This window comes from Pseudorasbora parva, chromosome 9, assembly GCF_024679245.1.
Source record: "Pseudorasbora parva isolate DD20220531a chromosome 9, ASM2467924v1, whole genome shotgun sequence".
Lineage (NCBI taxonomy): Eukaryota > Metazoa > Chordata > Actinopteri > Cypriniformes > Gobionidae > Pseudorasbora > Pseudorasbora parva.
Window position 1 is genome coordinate 38297956 of NC_090180.1, and position 12094 is coordinate 38310049.

Sequence of the window (12094 nt, forward strand, 5' to 3'; positions counted from 1 at the left end):
GTTCATTACTGCTCCGTGAACCATCCAGACCATAGACCGTTAAAAATCCAGACGCAGCTCCTGGACCACTACGTGATATTCTTCCCGCTGTCGGCGCTTTTTCGGGATTTAATGTACTTAACAGCTTCGTGCACCTGTGCAGTGCGCTGACAACAACTACACGGGCAATCGTACTCGCACATACAACCAAAAAAGGCGCTTTTTTGTGTTGTGTTTTGGTCCAAGCGGCAAGTTAATGTGATTGGCTGTTGTCACTATGACGATCGCGTCAGCACCCAGCTTCAGCCACGCCCTCCGTCAAGCGTTAACGCCTACGCCCCGTGTGAATGCGGCGTGAGTGTCAGGCACGTAAAGCAGTGACAGGTATCATTGGCAGCTGCCCCTGCCACGGAAAGATTTTACCCATACTGCGTCTCTGGTCGTCAGCTGTGGGGTAGTCCGATGGCAATTCTTCTCGTTGGCTTCTAACCTAAAACAACAAAATGAACACATTCAGTAGTGTTATTATCTTATATGACTAATACTAGAAGTGTCATCGTTTGTCCATTGAAAAAAAAACTTGATTTCGTTAGACCATGGTCCAGGATAACATCAGGCCGTCCCAATTTAGGCTTTTGTCTTTTGCCTCAGTGTGTATTTACTTTGGAAAGTTAGATATTTAAGCCCTATATTTGTCAATATCAGATAAAGTTGTCTCATTTCAGTATTAAAAAGTGTTAGCATAACTTAACGTTAACGGTTTGCAGCTGTAACGTTAACTTACTACACGAAGGAAACCTTTTAAAATGTGAAATTGTCATATTTTAAACTTTACAAGATTAACAATTGTTATGATAGCTAAAATGTCTACTAATCTAAAATTATAAATACCTTTTTCGACGACGAAAGAGAACTAAAAGCCGCTTCTAAGCTAAGGAAATCCGGCAGGACCGTTAACGGTCTCTATTTAACATGTCATTTTAATTATATTTTGCTGAAATGAACGAAATGACTCGAAATGACTCGAAAAAAGATTCGTTCATTTTGCTGAACGAGACTCAAAGATCCGAGTCAGTAAAATGATCCGAACTTCCCACTACTATCTCTCTCTCTCTACGCAGCTAAACGTTGCCATGGATACGTGCTGCGCGTACCTCAAACAATGACGTCACACGGTTAGGCGACTCTTGCTTGTATCTCCCAGTGCAGGCTATATTTCACTTTTTTCTTCGTGTGTGTGTGTGTGTGTGTGTGTGTGTGTGTGTGTGTACATGTTTTTCTAGCCTGCTGGGGACTTCAACCTGAATGCACACAGACTCATGGGGACTCGTGTCACTGTGGGGACTTAAATCGAGGTCCCCATGGGTACAAAAGCTTATAAATCATACATACTGAGTTATTTTGAAAATGTAAAAATGCAGGAAGTTTCCTGTGATGGGTAGGTTTAGGGGCAGGGGCAGTGTAGGGGGATAGAATATATGGTTTGTACAGCATAAAAACCATTACATCTATGGTGAGTCCCCAGAAAGATAGCGCACCAGGTGTGTGTGTGTGTGTGTGTGTGTGTGTGTGTGTGTGTGTGTGTGTGTGTGTGTGTGTGTGTGTGTGTGTGTGTGTGTGTGTGTTGTTATTTAAGCTGAATTAAAAGTCTTAAATGCAGTTATTAAAATATTTTTCTTAAAATAGCCTTTCTTTGAATAAAACCAATCGCCTTCATCTGTCCTATTAATATTATTGAAGGGTATCGTATTTATATGTTCAAATTATAAAACAAACTCGTGATTTGAAGACGTCTTTCATTAGTGATATTGATAAGTTAGTAACACGAAAGTTATTTGCAATAGCTATTTAGATCATATTTTACTAGGCCTTGTTTATTTGCAATATATTGTCAATCTACAAAACAAACATTTTTTGCAAACACTTTCCATTATCACATTTTAAGGAATAACTAAATCCCCTTTTAAAATACAATATGGGTTTATTTTAGTACAATTTTCCGTTTGTCTGAGTTACAAAGTGTCAGGTTGTTGTTGATAAAAGGCAGATTTTGGGCGGCTGGATTTTGCAAGTGTTGTTATGGAAATGGCATGCCATTGAGGGACGAAATAGGGACGTTCGCGAACTGGCCTGAACAAAATGTCCTCGGAACGTCCGCCAGCGAACGTTCCACCGCGGACCAAATGCGGACGTCCCCCGAAAGTCCGCGAGCGAACGTTCCACCGCGGACCAAATGCGGACGTCCCCCGAAAGTCCGCGAGCGAACGTTCCACCGCGGACCAAATGCGGACGTCCCCCGAAAGTCCGCGAGCGAACGTTACAAAGCGGACCAAATGCGGACGTCCGCCGAACGTCCGTCAGCGAACGTTACAACGTTGGTGGTTGAGGAGATTCCCCCTTCTATGATATGTGATTCTGAACTTGCAACACAGTACAACAAGGCTGGATCAGGATTTACCATATTTAATGTGACAATAACATATAACTATCTGTCTAAACTTCCACAATACCTATTGTTGCATTTTTGTATTGCAATATATTGTAACACGATACACCCTACAAATTATTTTTAACATTCTCATTTGAATTTTATCATCAAATGTACAAATTACATAAAAGTAAATACTTAAATATCCCGTTACACTACAGTGGATGAATGGTATGGAGGATGGATGCATGCATTTTAATGGGGGAAAAAATCTAGCCCTAGCGAAAATGTTTTCATAGCCTAGAAATCTAGACACACCCTAGCTTGTCAGGCTATGTTTTCAGCCATGTCACTACTGATTTTGCACTTATCGGTCACAATAATATCTTTATATTTTGTTTTTATGAAATAGGGTTGACATCAGTGAAAATCTCAAAAAGATTAATAATAGATACAGTAAGACAGAAATAGCCTACTGCATCCTGTTCACTGCTCATTTTCGTCAGCTGAAAGTTTAATTTCATGTTTTATTCATGAGTTCACAATAATGTATTTCATTTCAAACAGTTTAATATCAGTTCTCTTGTTTATTACACATTTCACATTTTAGTTCACTTATCTGTTCACTCACTGCCCAGTGAGGAATACTGCATTGGTGCACAGGGTGAGTAGGTCTTTCTTTGGAGTGTGAAAGGCAAGATTGAACTCCTTGTCAAACACTGTTCTATAAAGACTTTGTTTTTCTGGTATAATCTTCCACTCCTGTTCGCATTTCTCTTTATACAGTGCAGACATTTTGGCAAATTCAGCGATCCTTCCAAGTAGAGCTTGTTTGTATCTTTCCTAGAGTAGTGGGATTCAAGTTTTGGGAAAGAGTTGATATGCAATCGTATTTTATTTATTTATCTTTGCTACTCTCAGACCAGGGACTTTGTTTTGAGGTGCATCCCACCCTTTCTTGCTTGGAGGGGTAATTCCCAATTCACTAGAGGTATGGCTGCCTGCAGACCTTGCTAATTTCTCTGACACATCAAGGGTCTTCAAAAAAAAGTCCTTGCATACCCTAATCTGTTTCCCTGCACTCTCAGAAAAAAGGTACAGTGCTGTCACTGGGGCAGTACCCTAAGGTACAAAAGTGAAAATATACATCTTTGTACCTTACTAACCCTTAAATGGTACCCCAAATGGTACATATTAGTACCTTAAAAGGTATCAGTACTTTAAGAGTGCGTATTAGTACCTTAAAGGTACATAGTAGTATCTTTAAGGTACATATTAGTACCTTTTCAGTTTTGTACCTTAGGGTACCGCCCTAGTGATAGCACTGTAACTTTTTTTCTTTCTGCCTCGTTGCATCTTCCATCTCCCAATAATATTCAAATATTTTTTTCCTCACTTCCTCAGTGAAGTTTTCATTGCATTTGTAGCGACAGGAGGCACTGTTCTTCTCCCTCATCCTTCTTCTTGGGACCTGAATGCCGTGTGAATTCATGTAGCTTTAGCCAGAATTTCTTAACCTCTTGTGTTTGTTCTTTCGTGTCAGCCATTTTAGCTAGTGCTGTTTAGGGGCATCACCCACTTACGCCCTTCTAGCTCTGAAAAATGCTGTGGGCTCTTGTATTTTTCAGAGCCAGAAGGGCGTAAGTGGACATACGCCCCTCTGGCTCCAAACAATGCTCAAACTTTTGTGTTAGGTCTTTGTTGTTTTGTTGCTTTATTCAATACAGGTTGATTTCTGATGCGTTTTTTGGCACAACTAGATAAAGCTCATCAAGACCTTTAATTTGATATATAGAACTCATTTTCGCCCAAAATTCCATTTACGCCCCTGTGGTTTAAAGCCCTCGTAATGTTCTTTTTTAGTTCTTCAAGGGATCTATCTCGATCACATGTCCTTCTGAGTTTCATCAATACCTTGTGGGGTAGCATTGCTAATACAATGTTACATCAGATGTAAAAAAATATGTACAATAACAATTGCAGAAAAAATTGTATCAAGATGTCCAGAAATCAGTAGTTCATTTATTGATATAGATCTTGCTTAATTCTTGCATCTAAACACAATATAGCGTTAGTGCCAAGAATTTTTTACGTGAATAAAGGCAGATTCGCAAATGTTGCTTGTAATCTCTAATAGTCTAGTTCCCTAATGGTCCTTAAACTTGTCAGAAGTTCTGTACTTTGACTACCGAGAACCAGGACACTTGGCCCGGCAATGAGATACTCAAATGATACTTGAAGTTTACTCAAAGATGCTTTATTAATTTAAATACATTCAAAGTATGCCCCCTCTGTATGGATAGAAAATTGTTATATTAGGGCCAGGACAGAACTTGAAAACAGGACATGTCCTGGGAAAACGTTTGGTCACCCTAGTGTGTGTGTGACTCTGTTACAACTAACCCCGAGTCATGTAGCCATGAACAAATATCTACACAGACACACAATAAACATAATTTAAATTTGATGTGTTAAACTACAAAACAGAAATTCCTGTAAATTTTTTTAAAAAAGTTACTTTCTTACGTACATTTTTTTTTTTTACTCTTAACATCGATATCTGTTTTTGTTTTTTTTCTCAGAGTCATGGCGTGCGGCGGTTTCATGTCCGCTCCGGTGTGTCTCATTGAAAACGATGAAAATGAGAAGCTGCGTGTGAGAAAGCAGGCCAAAGACATATTGGACGGGATCAAGGAGCCGGTGGTGGTGGTGTCTGTGGTGGGACTCTACCGTACGGGGAAATCCTACCTTATGAACCGCCTGGCAGGACAACAGTCCGGTGAGAGAAACTGAAGAAAGTCTCTCAAGTGCAGTACATGCATATAGACACAGAATCTGAATTTTATGGAAGCAGATGTGTAGCAATATTCAATTTGAAATTATATAAATGACTAGATGTAATTATCATGTTCAAGCAAAACATTTTGCAAAATTTATTATTTTAAATAAATGTTTATTTTCATTTACACTCACAGTTACGATTCTTGTTATTGCTTGTCATTTATGTCTCACAATGAATGTAGCAAAATTCTATGTGGAATTGAAAATGCACTCTGTGATTATCAAGTCTTCGCCCCACCCTGACAATCATGATTTGGGGCGGCAGTGGCTCAGTGGTTCATGTAGGTTGCCTACAAACCGGAAGGTTGGTGGTTCAATCCCTGGTTACACCTGACCAAGTGACAAGGTGTCCTTGAACAAGACACCTAACCCAAGCTGCTCCAGACAACCTTACATGGCTGACATCGCCGTCGGTGTGTGAATTAGAGTGAGACATTTACTGGTAGATAAAATGATTACGCACGTGTCAGAGACAGACCAAGTATGTTATTAGAACCATCGATAATTATTGGTTAGAATGTCTCACTGAAAAAGTGCATGGTGCTCATCCACCTTAACATGAGCGCGGTCGCATGTTTGGCATAATGTTATACCTGATGTGCGTGTGCGTGTGTGATGCCTAATGTGACAAATGTTTGTCATTTTCTCAGGCTTTGCTCTCGGCAGCACTATTGAATCAAAGACCAAAGGCATCTGGATGTGGTGTGTCCCTCACCCTAATAAAAAAGGACACACTCTGGTGCTGCTGGACACAGAGGGACTGGGAGATGTAAAGAAGGTGAGGAAGACCATGCAGAATCCACAGTGAAGTTTCCATAGCAAATATCTCCACTGCAACAAAATGTACCATCATTTCAGCAGGACTAATTGTATTATTTGCAGCGCTTTTCACGTTGTGTGCTGTTGTAGTAAAGGCAAATGTATGGCCAATTATTCTGTAACTGAAGGACTGTTTGTGTTTCAGGGGGATGAGAAACATGACACGTGGATCTTCTGTCTGGCTGTTCTTCTCAGTAGCACTCTAGTGTACAACAGCTTAGGGGTCATTGACAACATGGCACTGGAAAAGCTGCAGTATCCTTTTCACATGCACAATACACATGCAAATCCACTGTAATAAATTAAAAAACACTTTAGCAAGCATTATTTGTGTAATTCTTCCTAAACGGTACTAAATGTAGCTACATTACAGAGCTGACAGAGAATATTCGTGTGAAGGCAGATGCGAGTCAAGACGAGGATGATTCGACAGATTACATGCGTGTTTTCCCATCGTTTGTCTGGGCCGTTCGGGACTTCACTCTTGAACTGAAAATGGGGGATAAACCGATAACATCAGACGAGTATCTGGAGAGTGCATTGACACTCAAATCAGGTAAGAAAAAAAATTGACATTAAACATACACAGTACACACAATATACACTGCCTACACTCCTTTCCTTTTTGACTGCAAGTCCTCCCTTTGTCCAAGACAATATTCACAAGCCCTTGTTCTGTTCAGCAAGTATTAGTTATTATACCGTCTTTCGGATGAGACGTTAAACCGAGGTCCTGACTCTCTGTGGTCATAAAAATCCCAGGATGTCTTTCGGAAAAAGAGTAGGGGTGTAACCCCGGCATCCTGGCCAAATTTGCCCATTGGCCCCTGTCCATCATGGCCTCCTAATAATCCCCATATCCTGATTGGGGCTTCATCACTCGGTCTCCTCTCCACCAATCAGCTGGTGTGTGGTGAGCGTTCTGGCGCAATATGGCTGCCGTCGCATCATCCAGGTGGGTGCTGCACATTGGATGGTGGTTGAGGAGATTCCCCCCTTCTATGTAAAGCGCTTTGAGTGCCTTGAAAAGCGCTATATAAATCGAACGCATTATTATTATTATTATATTGTGTATATATACTGCCTGGCCAAAAAAAGTCATAGTTTGGATTTAAATTGGCAAATGGTGAAGAGTCTTTTACTGGATTATCAGAGGTGTAAAAAGTACTCAAAACTGTTAATAAAGTGAAAGTACAAGTACTGAGTGAAAATTTTACTCAATTAAAAGTAAGCGTATCTGGCCAGAATCATACTTGAGTAAAAGTAAAAAAGTACCACATTAAAATTGTACTTGAGTATTAAAAAAGTAAAAGTAGCATAAAATATAGCAGCAAGAATGAAAACTAGAGATTATTCTTTAAGATTTGAATCTCTAAAAACATGATGTAAATGAACCACATACAGTTTTATCCTGCTTTAGAACTGTTTGTATTTAATTGTATTTAATTATGAATCTATAAGACTACTATCTAATGCCAGTATGCAACATGCTACTCAAAGTTGTAAAACTTCGGATTTAACTTAGTGATAGTTCACCCAAAAATGAAATTTTTATGTTTATCTGCTTACCCCCAGGGCATCCAGGATGTAGCTGTGTTTGATTCTTCAGTAGAACACAATTGAAGATGTTTAACTCCAACCGTTGCTCGTATAATGCGTTTCAATGAGGTGTATGTCTATGAGAGCCTCTATGAGAGTAAAAAACATATCAACATACAAATTTATATTAAACACAGTGGCTCGTGGCTATACATTGATGTCTTAAGACACGAAACGATCGGTTTGTGTGAGAAACCGAACAGTATTTACATAATTTTTTACCTCAAATGCAACACTCAAAAACGGCAACTGGAATGAATCACCCACAGGGCTTGCAAAACATCTTTATCAAACAACACAATGATTTATCTCTCATCCAACCATACATTTGTTTGTTTTTTATTAGTTTGCCTGCCCGATCTGTGAAAATAACCTTACACATCATATATCAAGTCAAAAGAGTGAACAATGCACATCAAGAAGGGAATGTTATTTCAGTATTAAGATAGCCCGTCGGCAGGCCAGGGTTACGTTTTGGTAGCCCGTCTGAAAACACAGCCCGGGACCTTGGGCTTTGCGAACCTTGGCCCATACATGTCCGAGTCTGATCCCGAACCGCAGTGAACCAACAACACCAACATAATCAATAAGATCTGTAACAATGCAATACTATCACATATAAAAAAAAGGAATAAATATTTGAATATAAAAAAAACTCAAGTGTGTTGCTTCATTCATTCATATAATCTCATCCTGCTAATCCAAATCTAATATTGAAGGTTAAAATTAACTGATTTGTACAAACACTTAAATTGCATTCAATGTTTTTTTTTTATATAATACATTTATAATATATACTTTACAATTACATAATCATATTTCTAATACAATTTGTTTATTGAAATATAAACATTTAAATGTTGGCTGTCCTAAAAACTTGCTAGAAACATAACCACTGCAATAGTGATTCATTCATAGAAACATTTGCCTATTTAAATCCAAACAAAAATGTTGTCATTTATGTATAGGTGTTTAAGGTATAGCAGTTTAATTGCAACCTCCTCTTCTTCTGTTTCTTATTTTAGGTAACTCGGCTCTGATTGAGCAGTTTAATCTGCCCCGCCGGTGTCTGCTCCAGTTCTTTGCGGTGAGAAAGTGTTTTGTGTTCCCTCGGCCGGCTAGTACGCAAGACATGAGAAGAATGGAGGAGCTGACGGTGAAAGATCTGGATTCAGAGTTCCTTGAGCAGGCAAACACCTTCTGCCATTACATTTATGACAACGCAGATCCAAAAACTGTCAGAGGAGGCTGTACTATTACTGGATCTGGTGTGTACTTTCACAGAAAACCTTGTAGAAGAACTGCAGAAGCTTTAAGCAGCACTTACAGCATTTTTAAACCGATAAATAAGTTTGTAGAGATTTAATGAAATGTGAAAACCCAAATGGCTGACTGAGCTATCGAGTTGTGTTTCCTGACAGCTCTGGGGAATCTTGCTGAGGTTTATGTAGAGGCGATCCGCAGCGGGAAGGTTCCGTGTCTGGAGAACGCAGTCGTGTCTCTGGCTAAGATCCAGAACGTCCGTGCAGTGGATCAGGCCCTGGAAACCTACATGACCGATATGCTCAGCACAGCTCAGCTTCCTATGGATCCTGCAGATCTGGCCAACATCCACACAGTCGCAGAGAAGAAGGCCATTGAAGGTTTCATCACCATGTCCTTCAATGACAATGACCAGATCTACCAAAAAGAGCTCATGGTAAAGTACCCACTGGCACAATAAAATTAAACAGCACATCTATACAAAAGCAAAGCACAAATTTAAATCCTATGTTTATTTCTATTGTTTTAGGGGAAAATTTATGATGAATATCAACAGATATGCCAGCAGAATCAGGAAGAATCTGTCACAAAGTGTAAGGCTGTTCTGCAAGTGTTTAATAAACTGGAAAAAGGCATTTCTAACGGATTATACCTGAAACCTGGAGGATACCGACAGTACAAAGACATGCTCGCACAGCTGACTGAGAAGTACAGAGCAAGAACACGGTCACAAATAATGGTACAGGACATGTATGCATGCTCTGCTTGTGCTCTATTGTTTTGAATAGTCTCAACAGCAATGATCAATATCTTAAATGCTCATAAAGATTAAAAATAACATGCCTTTATGAAATGGTTATGGTTTTTCACAAAGATCCATAGTGACCTCAAACAGCACTATTCTAGTTTAAAAATGTCCCCAAAAATCCCACTATAAAAGTGGTCCGTACACCCCAAGTGCTATAGTACACAACAGCATATGATAACTTTGCATGAGGAACAGTCCAATTTTTCACTTATTTAATGAAAATATGACACAAAGGTGTCAAATGGCTTTAGAAGATTTCTAATATAGGACTCAAGTTGTATGGGTCAGTGTTATTTTAATATTGTTTATATATTAGTATAGTATTTATTAATCTTTTGAAATAGCTTTTACTTTTATGTTTTCAGTTTTATCATTTTAGTTTAAAGGGGTCATCAGATGCCCATTTTCCAAACGTTGATATGATTCTTTAGGGTTTTTAGTGTAACTTCTGTAACATACTTTGGTTAAAATTCCTTAATTTTTGTGTAAAACTACACCATTTTTAACTCCTTAAAAACAGCTCTGTTCACAGTGACCCCCTACAGCTATAAGAGCATGTTAAGCTGCTATAGCTGCAACATAGACTTTAAAAGTAGAGGGGGGAACCGATTAAGTCTTGAAGGAATGACAATATCTGAGATATGTCACAGGTTAGGGGTCATTGCCCTGGGTTTTGCACCAGGAGGCAAAGATGGCCCACTTTAAGGTATAGAGCCGAGGAAATGGACGGGGAACCTCTACCTGTGGGGAGAGCAAATCACGTGGGGGCTGAGCCAACATGAGGAGATCCTCTGCCCCACAGTTTTTTTCCTTGCATGTTCACAGGAGGAATAAAATTGGAGGGTGTTAGGGAGCGGGGTCGCGTTCTGAAAAGAACGCTATCTGCGAGCACAGAGAGGCAAGACTCCTTCTCTCTCAGCGAGAGCAGATGAAATCGGCGAGCTCAGCTTCTGATTGGGACCCACCTATGGGACCCACCCAGACATTGCATGCACTAGCTGTGCCCATCATCAATTATTCACATCACACTCATGGCGTGGCATTTTTAACAATGTTGCTTGAAATTTTCTCTGCATCTGATTTTCAGAGCATCTGATTTTTTTGCATCCAATGACCACTTTAAAAATTTGATGTGATTGTCTTTTTAGCAGGGTTTGGTTTATATCTAATTTTATTTCGGTTGAATAAATTGTAGTACTTTAACTTATTTTATTTTTTAGTTTGTCAGCTTTTTTCAATTGACAATAATAAATTGTAATAGTTGTAATTAACGACAAAAAACACGGATTACTTGCCATTTTGTACTCGTTCACTATTTTTAACATTTAATAACTCACAAGTAACCCGTTTTAAATTGTACCTAACATTTCATTTTGACAGAGTGAAGAAGTGTTGAGCAAGTTTTTGAAAGCAAAGGAAAAGGTTGGAAATATGATTCTACAAGCCGACCAATCTCTAAGTGCAGCCGAACAGGAACAAGAGGGTACAATTCAAATAATTTGCACACTTTTCTATCATTCAAACACAAGGCTCTCAATGATACTCAATATGGTATAATGACTGTAATAAATGGTTATGGCGATTGATTATCCCCGTCCTAAGTCCTTTTAAACTGCATACATCAGGCTGGTGGTATATATGGGGATAGTTAGTAAAGCTGTTAGATCAGAAGGAGTTTTTTTAACCCTCTATCTTTCTCTATACAGTGCAGAGATTAAAGAATGAGATCTTAAAGCAGCGGCAAAGAGGCCTCAAGGAACAGAACCGGTTACAAAAGCAGGCGTTTAAAGACATGCAGAGAACCCATGATGAACATGTCAATCAGATCGTTCGTCAGATGGAGAGAGAGCAAGAGAGAATGAGGAAAGATAATGAACGAGTCCTGAAAGCCAAACTGAAGGTAAGAACAGTACTTCATTTCAAAATGTTCTTTTGTTGTGCTCCAGAGAATTTAAAGGTTAAAGTCAGGGTTAGCAATTCTTTAATTTGTGTCTGTTTGTATTGCAGGAGAAGGATGCTCTTCTACAGAAGGGCTTCGATCAGGAAGTCTCCCGCCTGCAGAGACAGATTGACTGCCTACGATCTGAAATGGATAACGAAGAAAAGTCGAAACCATCCAGAATCACGCGGGTTTTGGATGGTGTCAGTGCTGCAGCAGAAATAATTGTGCCAAGCTTTGTCCCTAAGTTAATTGACCGTGGTGTGTCTGCAGTTGCGAAATGGTTCAGTTAAAAGTAGTTTTTGCATCCCACACATGCCATTCACACCACTGACTGCCAAAACACCATTTCCAAAAAAAAAATGGGACATTTTGTGAAATACAATAAAACCAAGAGATCTGTGATTTGTTTATTCTC

General features: G+C 39.3%; 1 protein-coding gene across 3 annotated transcripts in view; it reads left to right on the forward strand.

Annotated features, from left to right (window-relative positions):
- LOC137089058 (guanylate-binding protein 1-like) overlaps nucleotides 1-12081 on the forward strand; it is a 32525-nt gene extending 20444 nt beyond the window's left edge. For all 3 annotated transcript variants that reach the window (XM_067452501.1, XM_067452502.1, XM_067452500.1), the window contains exons 2-11: nucleotides 4990-5186; nucleotides 5899-6026; nucleotides 6213-6322; nucleotides 6430-6623; nucleotides 8692-8934; nucleotides 9088-9365; nucleotides 9459-9668; nucleotides 11118-11220; nucleotides 11444-11637; nucleotides 11745-12081. In XM_067452501.1, coding sequence (XP_067308602.1) covers nucleotides 4994-5186; nucleotides 5899-6026; nucleotides 6213-6322; nucleotides 6430-6623; nucleotides 8692-8934; nucleotides 9088-9365; nucleotides 9459-9668; nucleotides 11118-11220; nucleotides 11444-11637; nucleotides 11745-11969 — 1878 coding nt within the window. In that variant the 5' untranslated portion in view covers nucleotides 4990-4993 and the 3' untranslated portion in view covers nucleotides 11970-12081. The remainder of the gene's footprint in view (nucleotides 1-4989; nucleotides 5187-5898; nucleotides 6027-6212; nucleotides 6323-6429; nucleotides 6624-8691; nucleotides 8935-9087; nucleotides 9366-9458; nucleotides 9669-11117; nucleotides 11221-11443; nucleotides 11638-11744) is intronic.
- The last annotated feature ends 13 nt before the right edge of the window (nucleotides 12082-12094 follow it).